The sequence below is a fragment of the Lindgomyces ingoldianus genome, assembly GCF_010093535.1.
Source record: "Lindgomyces ingoldianus strain ATCC 200398 unplaced genomic scaffold BDR25scaffold_11, whole genome shotgun sequence".
Taxonomy (NCBI): domain Eukaryota; kingdom Fungi; phylum Ascomycota; class Dothideomycetes; order Pleosporales; family Lindgomycetaceae; genus Lindgomyces; species Lindgomyces ingoldianus.
The window spans coordinates 708,443-734,306 of record NW_022985172.1 but is presented as its reverse complement, the minus strand read 5'-3'; the positions used below and the strand labels follow the sequence as shown (position 1 = coordinate 734,306).

The window sequence follows — 25,864 nt, the reverse complement described above, 5'->3', positions numbered from 1 at the left end:
TTTGGGGTGTAATGGGATGGTCTGGCGAACATAAGGATTTATGCGACTAGTCACAATATGTTTATTGCATCTGAATCTTGAAGTTTGTCTTAGTAGGTTGATCCATTGCACGTGATGTTAAGTCTACCCATCTTGCGTTTCACGTGGAAGGTGACACTCAAGGGAGATCGTATGTGCGTTCCAACATTGTGTTTGTGATCATGGCTATTGGGGGGTGTGCCTCAGCCTCGTCGTTCAGCTCCTTCCGAATTCTCCCGACCGTCGGATTGTGCCGCCCTCCGCCTCAACCTTCAGCTTCCTTCGCGCCAACAGCCCCTGAACACTTTACCACAAAGAATTCACGCACAATGATTTAATTCACGCAAAAATTCATTCCATCTCGCACTTCCCCACTCCATCCGTCTGTCCAACCTCTTTCGCCTTTGCCCCGCCCGTGCTCATGCCCGTGACGTCTCCATTCGACCTAGCCTCCTCACCCCCGGCTTCACCGCCTAATAACCACGTATCCTCCCTCCATGTTTCATACGCAGGCCTTTCTAAACTTCGCCGAGCAACCCGGATGTCCTGTCGAATGTCCTCGACTAATGCGTCTTTACTCACATAGTCGTATTCCGGTCTAATGAAGCCGAGGATTACCAGCGAGAGTGTGGCGCCGTAGAAGTCGGCGCTGAAGGTATGCAAGAGGTGTATTTCTATGGATCTGTGCGTGTTTTTGTAGTAGGGATTGTAGCCTATGCTTAACACGGTTGGGTAGACTCTCGGGGGCTTTTGGACCGCGTCCTGGGAGGGGGTTAGAGGCCGGGATGGAGCGGCACTGGAGGGGGTAGAGGAAGGGGGTTCGAGGTCTGCGACTGCATGGTTGGAGGAGCGTGTGGGAAGTGAAGTGTCGGTTGAAGCGGACGTGTTCTGCGTAATAGTGGATTTGTCAAGCGAGGCGAAGCCGTAGTAGATCCCAGAGGAGAGGTTTTCATGGCCACCTATGTTAAGACCCGTGATGGGTATGTTGGCAGTTGGAATGCCGAGCTACTAGGCGTATTGGACGTCAGCTATTGCATCGTGTATCAAGAATGCAAATGCAGCATGGGAGGAAAGCTGGGTTTTGCGGGCACCAATGGCGGTGAATTGACACGTAGTCTGGCATTTCAGAATAGCAAGGAAGATAAGAGAATGCCATGTGTTCTTGAATAGACGACACAAGGATGTACGTAACTTGAAGTTTCATACCTCTTTGCTTCCTCTTCCAAAACCTTTAATGACTGGCCCTCGTAACTTAAGCGGAAACGGTGATTGCGGGGTATCAGGGCCGGCAATTGGATCGCGGGGTCCATTGGGGCGGGCCATTCTGGGGAAGTTGGACGAGGCGTCTGGGGGAGTTCCGCGGATGGATGCGCTCTTGTATTAGCGATGATAACTTTGGTGTTGCACTTCGAGTTAGGCTTCCATGACTTCCAGCACTTTCCAAGGTAGGGTCGGAATTCCGGCGGAAGCTCGTGCTCATCTGGTTAGTGGGGCAGAGGCGGTGAACAGTAGTTATTATTAAGCGGCCCCGTTTTCTGCCAGACGTCACTACTTTGTCAACCTGCACAGGCACAGATCATCATGCAATTCACGCTGTCACTGCACTTTTGATGAAGCTCATGCATAGGGATACCCCTGGCAGAACCTTTGTGCTTCTTCCGGGTCGAGTTCCCCTAGCGAGCTCCCGCTGGCTACTATACGTCGTGCATGGTGCATTGGCTCCTAATTATCAACCAATCGAACAATGGCGTCTTCAACCGCGGCATCCTCAAGGCTGATTTCTAAACATACGAAGTCTTTGTTCATCTATGGGACAGCTTGGAAGAAGGATCACACTACGAGACTAGTGAAGCAGGCCCTCGTTGCCGGTTTCCGAAGTGTTGATACTGCAGCCCAGCCGAGACATTATCAGGAGAATCTGGTTGGGCAGGCGCTACGCGAAGCTTATGAGGAGGGGATTGTTAAGAGAGAGGATATATATGTAAATCTAACCGAATTTTGCCTTGTTATACGATTAATAGGCGACAGGTGCAAACTAAATATACCGCCCCCATGGGCCAGGATGTAAACAACATGCCATATTGCCCTCTAGACCCATTGGAAACCCAAATCAGGGCTTCCGTTACTTCATCGCTCAATAATTTACGCCACAAGGAGGGCTCGGAAGAAGACTCCTTCATCAACTGTCTTCTCCTCCACTCCCCTCTTCCTACGATAGAGGAAACCCTTCAGGCTTGGAAGACCCTCGAAGCCTATGTTCCCAACAAGGTAGGGGCTCTTGGAGTATCCAACGTCACATTACCCATTCTCGAAGCCATTTACGAACACTCCAATGTCAAGCCCTCTGTAGTGCAAAACAGGTTCTATCAGGCTACTTCATATGACGTACCGCTTCGCTCCTTCTGCTTGGAGCATGACATCATGTATCAGTCATTCTGGACCTTGACGGGAAATCCGAAGCTACTGAGATCGCAGCCTGTGAACACCCTAGGGGAGTCGGCGAAAGTTAATAAAGCTATTGCACTCTACGCTCTGGTTATGGATCTTGATATCGTAGTGTTAAATGGGACGACATCCACTCAGCATATGGGGGAGGATCTGGCTGGCATTGATAAAGTGCGCCAGTGGGCAAAACAGAGTGAGAATGAGACAGAGTGGAATCAAATCAGGGCTGAGTTCACAAAGCACATAAAGCCCTGAGGCCCTGTCGCTGGTGCATACTGGTATCAAATTCTACAAGAGTGACCTAGCTATTAAAGATTGTAGATCTGCATGCGAGCATCTAGGTGGTTGTGTTTACTGCTAGGTTCACTTTTAGTAAAGGATTTATGAGGCTTGCACATGATATTGCAAACTGAGGCAATAATCTCGGCCTTATGAGGGATGCCCATAAGGTGGACTTAACAACGTACTCTTTCTTGCTAGATAATCAGATCGCTTCCTCGTAACTATCAGCGACCTGTGAAGGTTGCTCTTCACCTTCCTGTGGAAAACTAAATGCTTCTCCTGATACCAGTATGTTTTTAAATCCACCGGGATGAGCGCGATTTGAACGAGACTACCATTTCCAGCCCAGCCTTAGGAGGCCGCGGGGAACAAGTTCCTTGAGGGTCTATCATCAGAAAGGGGCACGGGAATTTGAAGGTGCAACGCTAGAAAGCCTATTCTCTGATGCGAGTGCGACTCAGAAAAGCAAGCTCAAGGTAGCCAAACATTTGCAATGCAGGAAAAGATCTCTTCCCTGGTAAATAGAATTGGAGAGTACGGGGAAAGCGCTATATGTGTTTTTCGAACGCCTATGGGCTGATAATGTGTCTAGTCTAGGGAAGCATTCAGGTCATCTTCCATAAAGGCGAATCCTATTGATATAGCAGTCCAGAGAGTCCTCTCACCTAGAACTCCTGTATGAGGTGCTACTTCTGAGGTGCTTTTCTTCCAGACATATTGCTGCGAATTTCTCTGCAAGATTGTAAGCGAATTATGAAAGTCTCGAAAAAAACTTGTGGACAAGTTCGCCGGAGACGCATTATGTTTTCAGTAGTCACGCATGGCTCACACGATAGTCGCATGCGTCGTCACCATGGTCGTATGCATCTCAAGGACAAACCTCCCCACCACAAGGACAAACTCGTCCACCATTTGCAGTCAATTACGACTATCCATAGGCATAATTGTCACAACCGTCGACCAATCACGTCATCAACATGACAGATTCTACCAATTTGCTAGTCTCAAAGACTACGACTATACTCAAGTCAACTAATGACTGGGACAACTGGATCTACCTCTAGAAGTTGACCGCGGAGCATCTGTTTGTCTGGGAATACTGCAATCTAGACCTCACAATAGCTGAGGTGAAGAGACTAGGAGACGAACTAGTTGAACTAGTTATTAGTTGTATTGAGTATAATCGTAGTCTTTGAGACTAGCAAGTCGGTAGAATCTGTCATGTTGATGGCATGATTCGTCGACGGTTGTCACAATTATGTCTATGGATAGTCGTAATTAACTGCAAATGGTGGACGAGTTTGTCCTTGTGGTGGGCAGGTTTGTCCTTGAGGTACTCGACTGAGAGCTCTGGTAGCGCACCCAGGAGATTGTAGAGGTTGCGATTGATGCGACTGATAAAGTAGAGACTGAGTCGCCTCTCTGGACCACGAGGTCAAGATTGGTGACCGATTGGTCTTGAAAGATACCTAAAGTGCTGCAAAAGAGCGACTTTGAGGTGTTCGGGCGTGACAAAGAGGTCACAATCGTACGTAGGATGTCAAAGGAGCTCTCCCCCTGGTATAGGTTTGAAAACAGCTCGATTGACTAGCAAGCGGTTGACGGGCGCATAACTGTGAAGCTTGTGGGGGTACAGAGATGAGAGAAACTGAACTGCATTGATTTCTAGAGGAGTGCTCGTAGGAGTCTATATATATGCGAAATAAGTGGGTAAGTCCTGGTAACATGAGACCATCGTGAGATGAATACGACCATGGTGACGACGCATGTGACTATAGTGTGAACCATGCGTGACTACTGCAAACACATTACCTCAGTTTTGTATCCACCAAAGCCATTTCCGCAATTATGAACCGCTTCTCCAAGCATTTTCTGATCATTGCCTCGACATTTAAAATCCTGTTATCAAGCAAAGGACTTGCTTGTTCGAGCCAGGATGACTCTAGGTTAGATGATTTCGAAATTAGGCAATGAACCCTGTACTTATGAATGTTAGTGCCTGAATCAATTGCTCGTATATGAATACAGAAGCCTTTCTGTATGCCGTAGTCACACATGGCTCTCACGCATGGCTCACAGGATAGTCACCTGCTCACACGATGATCTCATGTTGCCAAAACTTACCCCTTTTCTTACATATATATAGACCCTAGGTACACTCCTCTAGCAATCAATCCAGTTCCTCATGCCTCTGGTGCTCCTCCTAGCTTCACAACTTCGATGGTTACTAATCCAGCTTTCGATTGCGCCAGAAAAGGATCAAGAATAGGTTGACCCTGCATATATCATAGAAGCTGTACGGTGCTACGAAATCAAATTGACAAACTGCCTTCAAACTTTAGTTTCATCTCCCGCTTCTAATTTCTTGTACTCCTATAAAATCCCGAATCAAGAATGTCTGTTTTAGTAACGAGTTTAATCGACGATCTAAGGCCACCACCCAAAGAACTGAAGTCCATAATATGCTTTTATTACTGCGATTTCGCCGACCAGGCATCACTGGATTCAGCGTATCCGACCGCAAGCCTTGCTAAACAATTTCTAGAGTTCCCTCCCCTTGACCGGTTCGACGAGACTTTCAACAGCCACTTGAGGATGTGAGGTCGAAGCCCTCGGATATCGGAAAAAATTGGAGTTTCTCTCTCGCCTGGTTAGGAACTTCCTAAAGATCTTTGACCTCCTTGGTGGGATGGATGAGTTGGATTAAGTTGGTTAAGCCTTGATAATGAAGTTCAGAATAGTTACGAACCAAGATTTTTAGACTAGTCGTAGTAAGGGGCCACTGATAAGAGAGAGCTTAAAGTAGTATGTAAGTAGTGGCTTGCTCACTGGACCTGCCGAGAGGAGTATCGCCCTATGTGTTGAATAAACTTTTGAATAGCGACGGCAAAGTTAAGTACTGCGTAAATAGGCCTATCCTCGAAGTAAGAGATCAGAGATTCTCTAATAATGGAGCCAATAGAATATGAGTAGTCATTGAGTGCAGTCAATAGTCTACTGCTGACTTGTTGATTTCTTAAGGCTTCTCTGGGATTAGTTCAGGCTCGATAGAATTTGCAAGGCGCCTGCTGAGGACAGGGCTTCCAACGGGCCGTACTACGGTCCGTACAAAGTGAACCGTAACGGTCACGTGTTCAGTACGAACATACCGAGTTCGTGAGCCGTACCGTACGTTTAATGATGCCCTAGGTACAGTACGTAGTACAGATTGTATTACCCTTTTAGGAAGTTTGTATACACAGTTATGTTACAGCTATCCAACCCCTAAGTACTCTAGGCTTGGCACGGGGTATATAGGCTCCTCGGCCTCTGTACCTCTACCTCTAACCCTAAGGTTTACTCTTGTTACCCCCTATCCTGCATTCCCTCTCTGTAACCTGTGCTTCCTAATTAATACCCCTTACACTACGCCTCTTGCTGCCTTACAGGCCTTATCTAGTCCTATCTGCTCTTGTTACTAGGGAGAACTAGTTATTTTATAGTTAATTAGACCTTAATCTTGCGTCTCTAGAGACCTATAGTCTTAGCTGTTTTAACTAGAGTACAGCGTACTTTAATTAAATTGTACTACTTGTACAGATCACGTGAGCTGTAACAGTTACGATACGTACACCTACCTCTCCTCCTCCCTGTCATACGAACGTACACAAAATCTCACCCGTACAGGCCTCAAAATCGCCCAATCGTACAGTACTACGCCTCGTTGGAAGCCCTGGCTGAGGATGTGGTTCGGAGGTCTCTACGCCATCTTCAGAGACCCTTGGAAGAAAATTATTCACAACTATTCTAGAAGATTTACAAGAGACCAAGTGGGGCACGTAAGGTCGAAATCCTGATTAAGTTTTTCTGTGGATGATACGCTCTCGACGCCCATTACGCATTGATGAGCTTCGAAGAGGCAGTCGGTTTACGGAATACTAATAAGCACCTTTATTCAAAGCGCGGGGCATCCAACGCAGGCCGAAAACTTATTACCATTTCTGGCAATCTAGCAATCTACCACAGGGACCACAGAGGATTGCCTTGGCACACTATATCGTTCAGCAATACTTGTGCTGGGGGTTTCCTCAAAAAGTTGGCGACAATCTATCATCTGCTCATTTTGGCTTAGCTGCTACGGACCTCGAGATTGCAGAAATATGCCTTGTATGTTATGAAGCTTTGAGGAGCGCTATGATCATGAGGAACCGAGATAATTGCTAAAGGAGCGTGCCTGTGGACCAAATGTACCCGAGAGAGTGAGAGAGGTACCGTGATGCCAAATATGCAGCATATAACTAGGGTAGGCGGCAGTGGTAGATGAATACGAGCAGGTGGTGGAGCTCGGAAAGCTCCGTAAATGCAAACACATATCTTTCCTTCTCCGACTCTGAAGTGTAGCTGGTCAAAGTTTCCACGCATTAGTTTGCCACGGGTCATGATAAAGCCGAGAAAATCGTATGAGGTCAAATTTCCTTTCAGCCGTACTCCCGAGGTGTTGCACAATAGTGTTCCAAGAGATGAGGTACTGCGAGTGGAACCGGTCCTCACTTCCAATACGTTACACATGTCTCAGACCCCCTCATGCTGGGGCAATTCAAAATTCTTACCTTGGATCGGCACCTTTGAGTTTCGCCCATGGAATCTTCGAACCGTGCGACAAGAATGGTCCAAATTTGAAGGAGAATATCGACCTTGGCTTCAGCCCTATTCTAGATGCATAAATTTTGTATAAACTCATTTCTACAGTTACTGATGGCTTATGGTGTGAGTCAGGACGGCCTTTGCGACCACTTGAGATGGATGGAGCCAAAGCTAGCTAGGTGGTACCGGCGGGAAATTCCTTTTAATATTATCGCAGTCTCCATCCCCATCTCTGTAACAGAAGTTCTGGACTGGTGCACTGGCGTACGACCCTGCCTGTCATTCTTCGGGATGGACACTCAAGTCTCTTTTTAGTGACATGCAGGCCTATTCTGCATCTTCGTCACCCCTCGAGTAAGCTCCATATTGGGCGAGGCCATGATCTTGACCAATTCGAACGACAACCAAAATGTCGTCAAAAGTATTATCGCTCCCGGATACCCTATCCTATGATTAGCCGTCTCTCGCTGTACTCCAGGCGTTTCGACGCCTCAGCCCCACCCACAACAACCTCTTGCTTAGGATGCTGTGCTACCCAACACTTGGATCTTAATCTCACACTTACAATTCCCAACTGTCACATAAGATTGACATCCCCGGGTTCATTGCACAACTCAATCATGCCCTTTTATTGAGCCCCAAAAAGCTCTCGTGCTTGATCCGCATTTTAGAGGAATCCTGTTGCAAGCCCACTTGGCTCCTTTACTATACCAACTCTGCTCCTTCCTAGCTCTACATATATGAGAATCTGCCTAATATTACCCACCAACGACGGTAATGATGTCAGTCTTAAGATTGATAAGGAATATCGTAGCTTAGTTATCATTCCTTAAGCTAGCGAACGCGAAGCGGCTATTTCAGGGGCGAAACGAACGCTTCTACGGTTAGCCTTCTAATGCATCAGATCTTACGCTCGGAGGAATTACGAAGCACAACAATTATCCCGCGCGCTTCTCCGCGCAATGCTCTCCCACCCGGAAATTACCTCTCTATTCGATAAATTTGAAGCATCAAGTCTTCACCGTCTGAAAGATACCATCAACATAGGCTTAGTGGATGTACTTTGGCATCTTAAACCCTTCTACCAAACTTCATACGTAACCCGTGGCACTGGAGTAATGCAAAATATGCACTACACCTCACTATCGGGAGGGGTAATCAATGCCGAAACGAACCTTTTGCAAGCAATGACCGCATACATTCTCGACGAGGCTTACAAGAAAGCAGCAGACTTGTCAACAAGCAAGAAGCTTGATAGCTTTTGCTTGTTTTGATGGCTTGTTACCAATTCAATCAAGTCAAGCTGCGCTCAGAATTTTGATTGACTTGATTGAATAATTGATAGCGAAAGACGTTCTGGAGCTATGCTGGGTTGCATACAGTAATATCGTCTGTACGGACCTTAAGCATCTCTGCAACAGCACTGCAGCCGCTGCTTAAGCGCCTCAGTATACTGTACGAGAAAGGAGCTAGTCTTAATTGGTGAATAGTTCAGTGTATGGGTATGGTATCACGTGATACACGTGCACATGTTAGGATGCGGCTAGGATATGAACGTTTTGTAATATGTACTACACCTGATCTCCTTGGCATTTAGTTATCAATCAAATAACCAATTTACAATTAAATACAGCTCTAAAATCTATCAAGTCAATTAAGTTAATTCTACTGGTTAATTCGTATCAAGTTGAGCTGAAAATTTTGATTGTTTTGCTTGTTGACAACTCTGGAAAGTAGGAGCTTCTAAGTGCTTTAGAAATCCATTTCTTTCGTATAGTTAGGGAACTGATGTTACTGTTGTGCTTCAGTCCTTTTATAGGCTTGACTCCGTCGACGGTTCCACGAGCGATGAGTGAGGATTCTAGTCGAAGTTGCTACTATAAGGTTAGAAATTTTGTGAGATCGATCTGGTTTCGGATAGTGACTTTGTCTGTGACAGTGAGGATTCTGATGAGGAAGGTTGGGACCGAGGTAGCTCAATGGGTTTGACTTGAAGCTCAGACCAAGTCGCTGATTTATGCTCTCTTTAAGAATGGCCCGCATGAATGACTGAGTGCATGGGCCGCGTAGGATCCTTGCAATCGTTTGGCAACTTCATCGAAATGCTACTGTATGTAGTGGTCCTGGTGCTCGATATGCGACCCTAGGACTGGGCTACTTCAGTTCGGAAATACCATATGGCAGAATGCGAGGAACGTCTTTGTGCCAGGACCCCGTTTAATATAGATCACTTTACTTAAGCACTACGGCTATATCTACCGCTCTATGCCCGTCTTCATTCTATCGTCCTGCGTAGAAGCCCCTTGTCACGACCGCTGCAACTACGACCCCAACCACAGCATCCCATCCCATCGCCCTAACCGCATACCCACTCTCCCACAATCCCTTCGTCAAATCCCAAATCCCATAACCTTTCGTCAAAATATTCATATTTGCTACAACAAAGCCTCCTGAGAGTAACATGCATCTTAATATATCCTCATCTGCCAACAGTACGAAACCAGAATAAGGGAGCAGAAGAATTAAACGCGTGAGAAGGAGACCCGGAATGAAGAAGTGAGAATAGTGTCGGGAGCGTAGGAGAGAGGGGAGGAGAAGGAGGATGGCATTTAGCAAAGCGGTTGGGATTGTGAGGGGGATTGCGAAGGGTTTAGGTGAGGACTGGGATGGATTTTGGGGGTTTGAGGGGCTCTGCCGGAATTTCTGGGCTTTTGAGGATTGATGACGTCGTTGTGATCTCGAGGGTTGCTGGAATTTCGAACCGAGAGGGAATGAAAGTCGAAGGCGGAGGTGGAGAATAAAGAGAGTGGCAGTAAAAGATATCGGCAACATCTGCCCTAAAATTAAAAATGGAAACATCTTTCGTGGAGATAGTCCACTCTCGTGTGCTACATATCTAGTAATCAGCAATGCTACCACTCCAACTTTTCTCAAACACGATTGATATGAGAGATTGTGAGGAGGAATAATAGGACTTAGCATACCTTTCCCCGCAATCCAGATCTCCCAAAACCATGTTCCAAGCACTGCAATTTGCGTCCACAACACACTCGGCCCATCGCTCACAAGCTCTTTTGCAAAGTCGCCAAAGAGTTCGGATGAGAGCATCCAATTCCAAATTGATTTCACGGACACTCTGCTCTCGGAGTCTTGTAGACTTGAATTCGCGTCCCAGTTTTGGTACGATGTTATCAGGAACATGAGCATGTGGTATGAGAGGGTTACGAAACTAGTTCCAGAGAGGAGGATGAGGGATCTGAGGGGCTTGATCGGTCGGGCGTTTTTGGGGTTGTGGGATTGGTATTGATGGTATAGAGATAGGGTGATATGAGTCGTGAATAGCAAGGTGATAATAATGTGGGAAAGAAAGAGTATGGTTCCTAGGTAGTTGGTTGGCGAGCCAGTGGAAGCGGAAGCAGACATCTTGGGAATAGGAGGATACGAGGGTGCAGTATATAGAACCAGTAATTGGACCGGATGAGGGTTCGAAAGATAGACTTCTACTAAACGTCTGCGGCGAACTGTTTACAAAGGACAGGTGGTCGAAAAGCGAAGAGAGGTCGCCTTCATGACGTCATGAAACAATTGATGTCTGATATATGAGGCTCTTGAAACGCAAGGGGACGAAGGAAACCCAAACTTTTCCGAGTTCGAAAGTAGACTAGGGTGAGTAACCTAGTGCTGAATTCTACGCAGTGGGGGACCGAGAAATTCAGTCGAGTACTAGGAGTGAGTGCGTGGAACAAATCACAATTATTAGCTTAAAGCTATAAGCTATAAGCTTTGACAACCTTTTTCCGCCTTTCAATATCTTTGCCTTGAGTTGTCCAGGTATCACCATTCCCCAGTCCACACGCATCCGAAATTCCAAAAATTCACCCCTATCTCCTCACCGCAAACCTGACCTCCGTCCTTGCATTCATATGCACACTAAACCACCCTTTAAACTCTGGTTCTCCGCGAACTTCAACATTAAACCCGCCAACTCCAAACATCCCTACAAGCGCCTTGACCACAAAAAACCTCGCAAGATACTGTCCTGGACAACTACGACTCCTGCCGCCAAAGCCCAACCAACAAGCATCCATGCGCCCGATTCTGCTCTTGTCATCTTCAGTGCCATTGGAGAGCCAGCGCTCCGGTTGGAACTCTTCGGGTGAGGAGAAGATGGTGGGATCGTAGTGCAACGCCCAAGGATTCACACCAACCGTGGTACCAGGGGGCAAGTAGTGGCCGGCGAAGGTTACCCCAGGCTCAGGGACAATTCGAGGCATTGAGGCGCCGATGGCTGGGTTCATACGCATAGCTTCCTTGACACAGGCCAAGAGGTATGGGATGCGGTTTACGGTCTCGGTGTATCCAGTACCTTGGCCAATTCCCGCCTCGCGGAGCTCTTTTACTAGTCTCTCCTTCGCAACGAGATTCGAGGCAATTTGGTAAACACAGGAAGATAAGGTGATGGCCATGGTGTCATGTCCAGCGCCGAAGTTGGTGATTGCGATGCCGAGTACCCAGGATGGGTGGAAACGCGCTCCTTTAGAGGTGTGAAGTTGCATTAGACTGGCTAGCAAATCTTTTGGCCCATCGCCTCCTCCCTCTGCGTCTTCCATGCTCTCCTCCACGAGCTTTCCACTTATAGGTTCAGAAACAGAACTCGAAGTTTCCAAGCCCGGACGATCAGCCGGCATTCTCGCGCTAGCTGTGGATTCGAGTTTCGAGAGTCTGGTGATGATATTAGGGACGACAAAGCGGAAAATAGGCAAGCCAGTTGGGATCTTCAAGCCTAGTACCAAGCTGACAGGTACCATGAGGATCATGCTAAATCTCGGAATCCGCTGCGTGATATACACGATCCATGGAAATAAGCCGACAACAGTGAAATACCCCCAATGTTTATCACTCGCCACCATATTCTCACCATCATTCCCCTGACTGGTATAATCAACACTCTTACTCACCGTAAACGTAGATAGGGCGTCCAGAGCAAAAATATGCATCCATTCTGACAGACTTATCCAGTCTCCATTCAAGCTTCTCATCTTGGCGAGGAATTTGGCAAGGTAAGTGTTGAGGAGATGTTCGTGTTTTTCCATGCCGGCAATCGAATATGCAGGTCCGATAGCTCGACGTTGAGAACGGTAACGCTCTTTGTCCATTTCGGTGAATAGATCGAAGCGCTCGACGCCTTTGCGGCGGGAATCAGGGGCTGCGCAGACTTGGTACCAGGGTGCTTTTATGAAGAGGCTTCCTGCACCTGTGGGATTCGTGTATTAGCATCCAGATCACCTGAACTCGAACCAATTAAACCCTCCACTATACCTCCAGCTAGAATCTGCAAATCTAGAACGTAGGGGAACCCTAAGGCCAGAGAGAAGAAGAGGTCCTACTATAAGTTGTCCTCACCCCCTGCTCCGAACAAACCATAACCTCATTCGGCGAGATCCTAACAACCGGCCCATACTTTCTATGCAGCGCAGGTTCAAATTCATGATTATTTCCCTTCCGAGAGTGGTATGCCAGCCATATTCTCGTGATTGCTGCGATTTTCGGTCCTGGGATGTTCGCGAGAGGGTGGAAGACGAGTCTGTATACGATCGTCCCGAGAAGAATGGCTGCCGCTGAGCTGACCAATAGAACGGGGACCGAATGGAGGAAGAGCAGCATCTTGAACGAAGTCCGGAGTTGGTTGAACGTAAGTGAGTTTGAGAGGAATTGCAGTATATGAAAGTGTCTCCTATAAAGTCGCACCCAAGTCGTCAGATCAACGTCTGCACTCACTAATCAAATCACCGATTCCGAAGATTCCATCATCTGTTATTCGCCAGTCAAGACCCAGATGCTGAAGTGACTTCTCTCTCGTCGAAGTTCACGTCAGCACTTGTGAGGTTGACCTGGAGTTGCGGGTTGCAGGATGACATCGCGGGGTCCGCAATCGATGGCCACCAATCAGAAAGTGGCTAATTTAGAGTAGAAATATTCATCGTATTGACATAGTCTAGTAATAACCAACCCCCCTGTCTTGGCCCGAGTCACGGGTCACGTGCCCGGATCACGTGCCGTGAGGGGTCACGTGTTGTGAGGGGTCCTCCGCAGGAGGGTCTAGTCGCCCGTGTAATTTTTGGTAGCTTAGGGGCCCAGATTTGTATAGGAAAATCCACCTTCTTCTAACTTTAACGCGACCTACTATCTCTCTATTGCTTCTATTACCTAGCTTAGTGTAAGAATAAATTAATTTATTTAATTCTGCGTTAACTAGTATACTTTTTAGCAAAATCGCACTATAGGTTACAGAGATAACCCTATGTTTAATTAATTACCTTAGGGGCCTAGCGTTTGTGCGATAGATTCTCTCACACCCCTAGCAACTTAACTATATAAGGACAATAATACAGCTACGCGCGTTGCCTTAATTCTTATGCATATATAAGGTATAATAAACTCTTTATAAATTTATTAGCTTCTTGCACTTATAAATTATATATATAGCTAGTTATAGTATTTTAATTTATCTTAGTAATATTAAAAGGCTTAGCTAAAAGTCTCCCTTACCTGCGCTTATGTTTTATATGTGTAGGTAGTTATTATATTTATAATTATACTTTAGCTAAATATCTTTTTAGCATATTTTTTTACTTTATGCTGTATTATGTTTAGTTTACTTTATAAAGTGCGTTATAAAAGGCCTAGTTAAAAGCCTCTTTTAGCTGCACTTATGTTTTATATGCGTAGGTAGCTGTTATATTCTTAATTATACTTAAGCTGCATAGTCCTTTTGCTAACTATGTACAGCTAATGTTACTTTAACATTATATACTAATATGCATTCTTTGCTGCTATTTAACGTAGATTTCTCCTATAAGACAGAGCTCTATAAAACAGAGCAGCACACATTACCTGTTGCTGCTACTACTACACTAAGGCTGCTAGTACATAGTGTTAGACAGCCTAAAAGTTTAAAATTATTAAAGTTTATACTTACATAGTAAGATCTACTAAAGCTAGACTTTATAGCAAAGAAGTAAAAGTAATTTACTTTATATATAACTATAGTTAAAGGAGTTTGCTATAATAATAGCTAGAGGAGAGGCTTATTCTTTAAGTTTATTAAGCTTGCCTTCTAAGCCTTATAATATTAAGCTATGCTGCTTAAAAAGGTAGACAAGAATAGTGCTATAAAGCTACATTTATAGTCTATTATAACACCTAAAGCTGCTATCTAGGACTACATTATAAAGCTTAAGGCTAAGCTTAATATGTTACAGTTAAAAATAATGTTGTTTAGATAATACTTTTAATAAGCATTAAGTGCCTTTATCTAGTGTACTTAGTCTAACATTACAGCGCTTATTTATTAGTATGCTAGCACCCTGTTTAATCTCTTGTTCTAGTTATACTAGTTAAGTATAAGAACACTTAATAATAAAAACTATTTATAGATTATATTTATTATCTTAAACATCTACTTTTTATAGCATTTTAAGCTATTAAACTACTTTTTATCTCTACTATCTCTTCTTCTTTACTCTATAGGCGTAAAACAACATGTTTTTAAAGTAACACAGTTCTTAAGGTTAATAGAGTTATATAACTCTACGCAGCGCTTAATTAGTGCGCTTAAGGCTACTGCGCAAGAAGTTATTTGCTATTGCTAGTTTTTAGCACTATGCGCTTTAGTATATAATAACTATAATATGCACCTTAGTGTTAGCAAGTAAAGCTATATAAAAAAAAGTATAACCTTTTTAATTACTACTAGGCTAATATATAGATTCTATAGTGTTATAACTAATTAGAGGTGTTACTATCTGCGTTAGTTAAACTTTAATAGCACAATCCTACTAGACATAGGCAAAATAAACCCTTCTTTTAAGCATAGTAATATTATAAAGGCCTTTTATACTGTGTAAACTATTAGCATTATACATAAAGCTTATAGCGCTATTATTAATAAGTTTATTACTATTAGTTAAGGGCTTAAGAAGTGCTTAAAGATGCTAAGAATTAACTACTTACTTATGCTGCCCCTAAGAAACTAGAAGCTAACTTTAATAATGCTTATCTAGCTAGATAAAAGTATAGTAGTAAATAATATTAAAATACTTTAAAACTTTTTTTAGTTATAGATAAGTCTTACTAATAAGCTATTTATAAAAGATAAGCTAGTGTTTCTAGTTACTAGTAATAATAAGACGCTAAATTAGATGTAGTCTGCTAAACTTAGCGCTGTAGAGAATATAACTGCGTACAACAAGCTAAGCTATGTAGTACCTCTGCCTAGATTATTCTACGCCTAAATGCATAGCATTAGAGCTATACTTAAATTATACTTTAGAGATAAGCTAGCAGCAGGTAACTAGGTTTACCCTACTACACTAAGATATTCTGCTAGTAAAATAGCCTAAAAGTTTATTACGCTAAAGTCCTTTATATACACTTATAAGAGAACATTTATGTAGGATAACTATAAAGCTTAAATTATTACTAAGTTTTATTACTATCTAATTACTTATTAATAGCATAGCTTAGGGTTAAACTAGCAGTCTCTACTAAGTGTAATAGTAAAAGTAGTAAATAACTTAATAGTAAAAGTGTTTACTAGTTTAGTTAAGAAAACAGTAGATTTACTATAAAATTCTAAGAATTATATAAAAGATTATAAGTGTTAGGTTAATTTTATATTTATCTAGAACTACTATGCGTATAAGCTTCTCTTTTAGGCTATTAAATATAGGGATGTTAGCCTGCTAAAGGTGGCTATCCCTAAGGTCTTATAACTATATGCTTACGCTAGAAAGCGTGCTTACACCCTAGAGTTTTTATACTTAAAGCGCCTTATTAACAGTAACTATAGCAGCTTAGCTGCTTACATAGCTATAGCTTTTACTTTACTTATTAATTTAACTAGTTAGAAAGGTAGTTAGTTTCTAGTTAACTTTATAAATAAGTTCTTTAACTATAATATAAAAAACTAGTAAAGTAATAAGCGCACTTTAACTACTTCTGTCTATAATTTTTTTAAGTACTACACTTTTAACACTATTTTTTTTACGCCTCTTAGGTGTGCGCTTTATAGAATGTGGGGTGTAAACGCTTAGGGGCAGCATAACTATGTCTAGCGCAGTGCTGTTATTTAGTTGCTAGTAAGGGCATTAAGTACAACAATAGCTCTAGATCTATCTTAAAAGAATGCTACTATTTTTAGTATTAACATTAATCTAACTACTGCTGTAAAAGTAATATATAAGTCTATAAATGTATTAAATTATAAGTTTTTATATACTGCAGATAAAAATGCTAAGAATAAGATAGTAGTAGCTATTAAATTTACTAATAATGTTATAGCTCTAGTCTTTAATATTATAGCTAACCCTAAGCTAATTAGTAAGTAGCTTTATTTACTAAAAGTTAATTATAAGTTCTTTAATAAGTGCAATAATATTAAGGTTATGCTATAAAGTCTGTTCTTTTTATTAGTGTAATTTAGAAGTTAAATGCGCACGTAATTTACATGCGTAGGTAATGTACAGATATAATAATTTTTATATATAAAAGTTATAGCATCTAAGTTATGTTTTTCTACTATGTAGTATTACATTATAGCTTATATAGTAGTAGTAAAAGTTTCTGCTTACTTTTACTTTTTACTCTTAGTTTCTTTTACTTACACTTAATAAAGTTATAAGTAGAATTTACTAGGCAGCTGTGCTAATATTTTGTGTGCGCAGCTTACTGTAGAGTTTTATTTGTATATATATGCAGTGTCTGCACTGTGTTTAGGGTATGTAAGAGGTAGGCTTTCTAACACTATAGTCTGTGCGTAAAAACTTATAATGCACAATATCTCTAGCAAGGCATGCATCTGCGCCTCCATGTGTTAAGATTAGTACTAAAAATAGAGTTACTTCCTACACACGTTAATAGCAAGTGTAGGTTAGTGCCTAATTATAATAGTTATAGTTGCTAGGTAAATGTATTATTATTATTAATATTATTACTATAGTAACAGCAGTTAAGCATAATATAGTAAAAAGAACTATTTACTTAGATTTATATAGTAAGTCTTGTATTTAAACTTCTTGCATAATAGCACTATTTTTTTATATATATTCTAAACTTACTTCTTAGGTCTTAGCTAGTAAGTATAATTAGTAAAAGTTTTTTAAAAAAATCTATATATATACTAATCTTTATTACTTTAAACATTATGTTTTACTCTTTTTTTAATCTATTATGTCTTTTATTATGTTTAGTTAGAAGCTAGTATATTTAATGTCTATCTACACTTATAATTTATGTGCGTAGGGGACTAATAATTTTTTTAGCTTTATTTTTATTATATTTTAAAGTTTTCCTACTATTTTTAGAGTATGTATATGTTAAATAAGCATGTAACTAACATATAGCAGTAGATCCTGCCTAAGTCCTAGGGCCTAGCCACCCTAAATAGCTAGTAGCCTTTAAGCTATAAAGTAAGAATAGTAAAAAGAAGCCTAGCTAGCTCTCTTCTTATAACTATAATAACATTATAGTTAAAAATAAGTCTAGCTAGCTTATCTTTAGCAGTAATAATAATAATAATAATAAGAGGAGGGCTCTGCTTCCTAACTAGGGGTCCTCCCCGCCCTGCACGCCCCTCTCCCTCCCTAAGTATGTCTATTATGCTGCTTATGCGTATGCCTTATATTAACACTTATGTAGCCCTAATTCTGCCCTTGCTGACTAGGAGCTAGCGCTGGCGCTAGTGCCTAGTGTTGCTTCTGCTCTAGCAGGCCTAGCTCTAGTTACTTAGTAAGTTGTTATATTTATGTAATAATATATAATAAAGCTACTAATATTAGTTATAGGGCTTAAACTTATCTTTCTTTACTTAACATTTTATAAGACATATATATAGGTACATTAAAAAACACTAGCTAACGTTCCTAAAGGTTTCCCCCCCTAGATGTTAGACAACAACATTGCTTAGTAGAAGATCTAGTTAGAATAAGCAACTAACTATAACACTATAGTTAGTAAATAAAGATATAACCTTAAGTAGGCTAAAGCTAATAACTCTTAACCTAGGGCTAGTAGTAGTGCTGTGTAACTCTTAGAAAGTTACTATAAGCGCCTTACTTATGCTTAACTAATCTACAAGTACTATAGAGTTAGTTGCACAGAGCTGTGTACTTATTGCGCTACTTATTATAGTAGCCCTCTGCGCTGCATTATCTACCTAGACAGCTTCTGTGTCCCTAAAAAAGACATAAAAGGCTAGTGTGTAAAGTGTTATTGTGCTAGAAAGCTTTACTTAGTAGCTTTTAAGTAACTATTAGTGCTACTAACTTCTAGAAAGACAGGGAATTTATATAGTTACTTAAAAAAGGTTAGTTCTAGTAATTAAAATTATTAATGTTTATATTTTTAAATTTTTATGTATAATAATATAAAGCTTTTACCTAATAATAATCTTTTTACACTACTTAGTAATATATATGCTTACATGTATTACCTAGTAATTTTATAGTTACCTATGCTAACATATTATAAGCGCAGCTAACTATATATTAACACATAAATGCATGCTTTATGTCTTACTTTTTTACTGTAAATGCCTTATGTTTTACTTACTTACTATATTACTACTTATTAATTAATAAGCTAATAAAATAATAAGCTATAACTATATAGATATTATATTTATGTATTATTAGTTATATATTAAATTCTGCAGCTAGCTGCGCACATATTTTATGTGCGCAGCTAGACTACTTATTTTAGCGCAGCAAAAAAGTAAGGTTATAAGATAATATTAATTTAATATGCTTTATACACTAAGCAAACTTCTCTACTACTAGCTATAGTATATAAGAATAGACCTTTTATGTTAACATGTACATTAAGCTTCTAACTACGCATGTACTTTTAACAAAACTCTACAGGTATGCATATATATGTAGTTGCAGAATGTAGCAGCTACCTGCGCTAATAAAATATAAGCGCAGCTGCTCTACATATTACTGCAGTATATTAACATGCACTATGTGCTGCAACAAACTGGCCACTAACCTGCTTTCTATGTGCTAGCGTACAATTCTTCTAATTACTTGCTAATGCTAGGCGCTTTCTGCGCTGTTTCTTAACATGCTTAACTACTAATAGCGCACTATAGGCAGTAAGCTTAATGTTTAGAGTTATAGCTTAAAAAGGCGCTTTCTGCGCTATAGTGCTTAAAGAGGCAACTAATAAAGTAGTAAGTAGATAAATAGCAATCTACTTTATAAAAACTACTAGCGCTTTCCTTATAAAAAGTTAATTACTAGGCGTAATAGGTTTTATCCTAAGGGTAGCATAAGTTATAAAGATAACATAATTTCTATATGTTTTTACTTATGCTTATTAAAACAAATTACCCTCTGCAACCTATAAGTATAAAGATGCTATATAATTATAATTTTTCTTCTAAAGAACACACTTTTTTAGATCTAGACAGATAGACTAAAGCTAGCTACTAGTACCCCTCTTATTTCTAAGTGTAATAGTAAGACTAAGTAGCACATCTTTAACTTTAGCCTTTATTATAGAATTAATAGTGTCCTTATCCTTAATATTATTTAATAGTATAATAAAATGCTGCTCTAGAGCATAACTAGAATAGTTATTATAAAAGTTAGTGTAAATCTTTTTAAAGGGCTTTAAAATTATGTTTTAATAGTAGCTACTATTATAAACTTTATACTTAGATGCTAATAAATAGTGCTTATACTAAATACTATTAGGCGCATTCTTAGGCAGAGGCTTTTTATAATTAAGTAGGTAAAGCTTTTGCCTACTATTAATAAAAAAGCTGTTAGTAAGCTTATTAACACTAACTAAAAAAAGTTTACTAAGAAACTTTAAAGCCTACACCTAATAAGAATATAGTGCTAGCATAGGTGTTTACTATTTAATAAAGATTTAATACTAAAAAAAACTAATAATGTTAAATAGGCTCCGACAGCTAGCTGCTTATAGTATAAGCACTTAAGTAGCAAGAGTAAGAGTGGTGTACAGTGTGCACAGCGTACAAGGTAGGTAAGGTGAAAGCAACATGTTTCTAGTTTTATTGCTCTTGTCTTTCCTCTGTACAGAGGAAAAAGGGGATATCTAGATGTTCGCGCACAGAGGTTCGCGCACAAGCATCATGTAACATAGATACGTGATCCTGCTCGTGCGCGATCGTTCGTATCTAGGCCGCGACGCTGCTGCTGCGTACAGACACTGGCAACTTTTCTTTTTGTCTAAAGAGTTGCCTTCTGTACGTGTTACCTCCCTTCTATCTGTGTAGGTCTATCTAATTATGTTCTGCCTTTACTCTACCCTATTTGTTAGGACTTGCCTTAGTAATGCTGTACGTTAAGATAGGCTAGTTGCGCTATGTAGATAGCTCTATAAATAGTGTAGAGCGTTTTAGGCTATTATTATCTAGCCTTTGTGCGCTTGCCTTATAAGTAATTTAGCAGTGTACAAACTGTTTTATGCGGGGTTTTGTGCCAGAATGGTGTGGGATCTTTGCGTAGGCAGGTGCGTAGGGAGGTGTATATAATAAGGTCTCCCCTCCTCCTTTACCTTCTCTTCTTTATCCTTTACTCTCTAAGCCCTACTGTACTATTCCCTAGCTCTTTTCTCTTTTTGTACAGTGCTAACAGTGACAGATACTCCCGCCTGCACACACACACACACACACACACACACACACACACACACACACACACACACACACACAGAGAGAGAGAGAGAGAGATGTCTCTCTAGCCTTCCTCCTCTACCTCTAGCGCTGTTAGTGCGGGCGTCTTTAACGTCCTTGTGCAGTCTAGCAGCCTAGGGCGCATCTGTGTTACCCTTCTAACTAGTTCTACTACTAATTAGCAGTTTATTTAGCATCTTAGTATAAACATATAAATCTTTTAGCTTTTCTACTTCTTTCTTATATAAAATGCTAATTATAGATAGGCTAAAAAGCAGTATGTAGTAGCTTTACTATTTTATAATATTAATGTTGTCTTACCTACTAGCACTAATCTATAGCTGTAGGCAGCAAAGGTTGTGCGTTGTAAAAGGTACTTCTGTGCAGTCCTAGTCTAAAGTTGCAGTTAGGTCCTAGCAACTTTATGTGCTTATTATTATAGTAGCACTACTAGTGCCTTTTTTTTTGTTAAGTATTATGTGTTAGCTAACTTCTAGGCTAATGCCTACACCTTATGCGTATAGTAGAGCTGTGGTCTGCATTATAACTACTATATGTAAGGGGTGGTGGCTTTTTCTTCTTCTATATACTAGACAAATAGACTATCTTTTTTATATATCCTTCTCTTCTAATCTTGTAATAAGAAAAATAAGTGCGTATAAAAAAAAAATAAAAAAGATAGGCCTTATATAAAGGCATTATTAGTCTAGTTAGTCTAGGGCATCTTTGCGCATAGAATCTAGCTAGTCCACAGATGCTTCTATCTAGACAGAGAGGCAGTTAGTTAGGACTAATAATTAAAAAGCCTAGTTTAGTGTTTTTTTTATACATGCATCTACTAAGTTGTTTTTACTATTAATTTACTTTATCTTAGCAATTTCCCTTTTCTTGTATAATTTATAGAGTAACATAATATTAATTATAAGTTGCTTTTTACTAGTAGTGCCTAGCTTAATAAGGTAATTGTACAGAAACCTTAAATTTATATAGATTACTACTAGAATTAGTAGCAGTTTAAGTGTTTATATAATTTACTATAGAGTTATACTAAAAGTAATTACATTATTAAACTCTCTAACTATTCTATATAGTTTACTAGTAAAGACACTTCTAGTTACTCTTTTACACTTAGTAAAATTTTAGTGTATAATATTACCTAGTATTTTAAAGTAGTTGCTTTACTTTATATAGTCTTTATTACTTAATATAATTAAAAATTCTAGCTATAAGCTAAAGTTTTTATTATTAGTAAATAATCTATCTATAAAGATAAACAGCTTTGCATAATTAAGCTGTAATAGTAGAAAGGTAAGACTACACTTACTATTATCTATCTGCTATTAGATTTATATGTTAAGTGTATTAATGTTATTATGTAAAAGGTCTATAGTTTATGCAGTAATAAAAAGGTTAAATGCTGCCTTTAGTTAACATATAGATGCAATGTATACCTCTTTTACATATTACTTAACATATTATTATGCAGCATCTTTGTCTTTTAGGTTAATTATATAAAAGTAGCTTACTTATTTCTTTTAAGTAAAAACTACTATATTATGCATAAGCTTAATTTTTCTGCTGTTAAACTTAATAGGCTGCTTTTTTACTAAAATAGTCTTACTCTTTATATAAAACTTTACCTTCTGCAGTTTTTTTTTTTCTCTTTACATAAAATTCTTTGTTATAATACTTAAAGTGTTATCTATTTATAAGCTAGTAATACTAAAAGTGTGCTTTTCTTTATTAGTAATTAAGAGGTAGGGGTTATATAAAAAGATGTACATGTGTAGCTTTTCTTTATAGTAGTTATAATATGTCTTAAACTAATATAGTCCTAATTTAGTAGCTCTATATAAGGGTTGTACAACCTAGAGTATTATATTTAGTAGAAAGCTTTAGCGCATTTTCTTTAGTAGCTTTGTATATAGTGTGTGCATAAGCTTATCTGTTAATTAGATGTATACTTATGTAATATTACATAGTTTAAAATGCATTCTATATGTAGCTTTTAGGCTTGCTTTTATAGCTAAAAGTAGTTTTTAGCTTATTCTCTAAATAGTTAGTAACTAAGTAAGAATTTTTTCCTTTTCTTTATCTAAGTAGCTAGTAAACACTAGGCAGGATTTCTTATATAGTTAGGTTGTTTTGCCTTTTACTTTTTATATAAGGCAAAAGTTAAAAATCTAACTTTTATACTTTATTAAGTTATATGCTATAACCTTAAAAGTGCTGTTAGTAATTAGAGTGTTTATCTCTATATAGTCTAATTTTTTAAATAGTTTTTTAAGTGTAGTAATTACACTATTTATATAAAGCTTAATAAATAAGGCCTAATTATCCTTTTTCTTCTAGGTTAGGAATACCTAGTCTAGACTTTATGCAGGTTTCCTTTGCCTTTTACTTCTTCTAGTATCTATATCTTCCCTTTGCACTAGTGCGGCATTGCTATCCTAAGGGGCTTAGTTTGTAGTAGGCTCTAGTTCTGCCTCTATAACATTTTTATAAAGCTGTCCTCTCTTTCTCTTCTTTAGAGGATCCCTTTATATAGGGATTAGTTTATCTAGGTTATCTGTTATAAGTAGGTTATCTTTCTTTTTTTCTTTATAGTATAGTTTAACCTGCGTACATTAGAGCTTTAGTAGGCTATTTTTTCTCTTAATAATAATGTCTCTTCCTTTAATACTCTTAATCTTGTATAGGCTAGTCTAGCCTTTCTTCTCTCTCTATGCTATAATCTCTAAGCTAAGAGGGAGGTTAAGAACTTTATATATTATAGGGCTATTATAAGTATTAATTATATAATTAATGTTTACTTTTACATAGTTCTTTTAAAGTATCTTTATTACTTTTTGTACAGCGCTTACTTATGTAATAATGTTTAGTAATAGTAGAGAGTTTAGGTTAATTCTTAGGTATGCTTTAAAGACTAGTAGTGTAGGTACTAAACTATGTAGGCTAGCTATGTTATTTAGAGCTTTAACTGCTATCTGCAGAATAGCCTTATTATCTATATAGTTACCTAGCTTAGTCTTTAGGATGTTAAACACTTGTTAGAGAGGTGTGTGCGCGCGCTTAACCTTTCTAACTACCTAATGTGCTTCTACTAGCATCTGCCTACATGTAGCTTCTATAATCTTTGCATAAGCTTAAAAATCCTTTAAAGCAAAGTTTATACTAGAGTTATGCATAATATAGTTTAGAGGTCCTTAATAAGTGTTAATCTAGCATTTACATAGTGCATTCTAGGTATTTTGTGTAGACATAGATTTTAAGAATATAGCAGCCTAAAATAATGTGTCTATATTAATAACATGTAAGACATCTTTATTATTAATTTATATAACATTAATAATAACTTTATAGTTAAAGTAAGTGTTATTCTTAATTATAAACTTAAATCTTTATAGGGCCTAGTTATATAATTAGCAAAAGTAGCAGAACTTCTTAATCTCTTCTAGCACTACAGCATTAACATTGTAGCTAGCGCTAGTTAGCATCTTTTAGAGTCTCTCTATGCAAGAGTGTCTAAATTAGCAGTAGAAGCAGTAAAGTTTTAATTTAGTAAAAAAAGACATAAATTCTTTCTTACTAATATTAAAAAAAAAGTGTCTCTATTTTTATATAATAAGTATAGTAGTTTTGTCTTTATGTATAATAATATTTAAAATGTTGTTAAAGTATACTCTAAGTTAGTTAGCATCTACTAGTAATAGCAGAAATAGTGTTAGAGTCTTTAGAATGTAGTATGTAACTAGACTAATTAGGTTCTAGATTTATATAGTACTAATTAATCCCTTTAGTATTTAGCTTTTAAAGCTAATATCTGTTTAGCTAAGTGTTTAATTAATTTTTATACATAAGTTCTTTTATATATACACCTTAAGTTAAAACTTACTAACAGTAGAGATCTTTACTACGCCTATGTCTTATAGTTTGCCTTAGTATACTATATAATATTAGTTATTAAAGATAAACTGCTTAGCATATTCTTTAGGTTTAATGCTGTAGATGTCCTCTCCTATTGCACAGTGTAAATAGGCAGTAGAGGTAAGGTAGTTAACAGCTTTTTTAGCATTTTTACTCTTCTATTTTATTTTCTTTATATTATGCAAATTATTTTCTTTCTTAAAGTAACCTTTAAAGTTTTAAATATATAAGGTAATAGCTTTATGTAATAAGGTCTTATTATAAAAATTTTTATATAAGGCAACATACTAGTTCTTTGCTTATATATAGTTATTATAAGGGTAGTTTAATAACTAACATTTTTTTTTATAGCAGATAAAGCACTTTTTTATTTACATGCAGTTGTCTTTAGATTGTAGCCTAAACTTAGATAAAAATCTTCTATATTATCTTCTTTTACATAAAGGGAAGCTTTCTTCTTGTTATGTAGACTCTTATTATGCAGAGTTGTATTAGCAGTCTATGTAGTATACATTAGGCAGTTTCTAGAGGTATTAGTTTACTTTTTAGTCTATAGTAACTTAAAGTAATGCTTATAAGTTACTAAATAAAGCTTTACATAAAAGCTTAATAGTAAACATAGCATGTTCTAGTTCTAGTTATCCTTAATAGGCTTATATAATAGTAGTGTGTAGTAGAACATTCTCTTAGAATTTTATTTTTAGTGCCTTTTATATAAGTGTAAGCTTGTTAATTATTATTTTAAAAACTTTATATAAACTCTTATTAAAGTTCTTTTATTAGTATTATATAAAAGTTATTATTGTCTAGTTTATCTAGTACTAGCTATAGTTTACATTAGTGTTAAAGTAACTGCTTAAGGTG

The 25,864-nt window shown here is 38.7% G+C and overlaps 6 protein-coding genes across 6 annotated transcripts; 2 read left to right on the top strand and 4 right to left on the bottom strand.

Moving 5' to 3' along the window:
* Nucleotides 1–114: 114 nt before the first annotated feature.
* Nucleotides 115–1,341, bottom strand: BDR25DRAFT_333314 (riboflavin kinase; the record flags this gene model as incomplete). Its single annotated transcript, XM_033692826.1, has 3 exons — nt 115–315; nt 477–1,023; nt 1,225–1,341. 3 exons carry the CDS (start codon nt 1,339–1,341, stop codon nt 284–286), a joined length of 696 nt encoding a protein of 231 aa, XP_033549337.1. The 3' UTR covers nt 115–283.
* A 249-nt stretch (nt 1,342–1,590) lies between these two features.
* BDR25DRAFT_341879 (aldo-keto reductase-like protein) lies at nt 1,591–2,839 on the top strand. The gene is made up of 2 exons (XM_033693651.1): nt 1,591–1,999; nt 2,047–2,839. Exons 1-2 carry the CDS (start codon nt 1,763–1,765, stop codon nt 2,716–2,718), a joined length of 909 nt encoding a protein of 302 aa, XP_033549336.1. The 5' UTR covers nt 1,591–1,762; the 3' UTR covers nt 2,719–2,839.
* Nucleotides 2,840–3,851: 1,012 nt separating this feature from the next.
* Nucleotides 3,852–4,854, bottom strand: BDR25DRAFT_353516 (uncharacterized protein; the record flags this gene model as incomplete). Its single annotated transcript, XM_033695184.1, has 7 exons — nt 3,852–3,881; nt 3,945–3,961; nt 3,991–4,165; nt 4,195–4,332; nt 4,380–4,517; nt 4,575–4,806; nt 4,844–4,854. The coding sequence occupies 7 exons, from the start codon at nt 4,852–4,854 to the stop codon at nt 3,852–3,854; spliced, it is 741 nt and encodes a 246-aa protein (XP_033549335.1).
* Nucleotides 4,855–4,930: 76 nt separating this feature from the next.
* On the top strand, nt 4,931–9,589 carry BDR25DRAFT_353515 (uncharacterized protein; the record flags this gene model as incomplete). The annotated part of the gene is made up of 28 exons (XM_033695183.1): nt 4,931–4,939; nt 5,015–5,112; nt 5,153–5,198; nt 5,239–5,342; nt 5,401–5,442; nt 5,588–5,669; nt 5,719–5,730; nt 5,783–5,901; nt 6,344–6,554; nt 6,634–6,650; nt 6,705–6,891; nt 6,938–6,997; nt 7,045–7,119; nt 7,172–7,453; nt 7,501–7,682; nt 7,724–7,968; nt 8,015–8,048; nt 8,099–8,178; nt 8,218–8,251; nt 8,288–8,635; nt 8,714–8,749; nt 8,776–8,850; nt 8,905–8,924; nt 8,966–9,101; nt 9,177–9,232; nt 9,290–9,306; nt 9,344–9,374; nt 9,423–9,589. 28 exons carry the CDS (start codon nt 4,931–4,933, stop codon nt 9,587–9,589), a joined length of 2,805 nt encoding a protein of 934 aa, XP_033549334.1.
* Nucleotides 9,590–9,648: 59 nt separating this feature from the next.
* BDR25DRAFT_220259 (uncharacterized protein) lies at nt 9,649–10,791 on the bottom strand (the record flags this gene model as incomplete). The annotated part of the gene is made up of 3 exons (XM_033684998.1): nt 9,649–10,076; nt 10,131–10,256; nt 10,353–10,791. The coding sequence occupies 3 exons, from the start codon at nt 10,789–10,791 to the stop codon at nt 9,649–9,651; spliced, it is 993 nt and encodes a 330-aa protein (XP_033549333.1).
* A 458-nt stretch (nt 10,792–11,249) lies between these two features.
* BDR25DRAFT_220738 (cytochrome P450) lies at nt 11,250–13,050 on the bottom strand (the record flags this gene model as incomplete). Its single annotated transcript, XM_033685009.1, has 3 exons — nt 11,250–11,956; nt 12,023–12,622; nt 12,756–13,050. Coding segments are annotated over 3 exons (1,602 nt in total), but the record flags the coding sequence as incomplete, so codon positions are not given.
* Between the last annotated feature and the right edge of the window lie 12,814 nt (nt 13,051–25,864).

Excerpts from the sequence above, each read along its gene's own strand:
- BDR25DRAFT_341879 (XM_033693651.1), top strand. The coding sequence starts at position 1,763 with ATGGCGTCTTCAACCGCGGCATCCTCAAGGCTGATTTCTAAACATACG. Across the intron at positions 2,000-2,046 it reads TTAAGAGAGAGGATATATAT|GTGCAAACTAAATATACCGC; the intron begins GTAAATCTAACC and ends AATAGGCGACAG.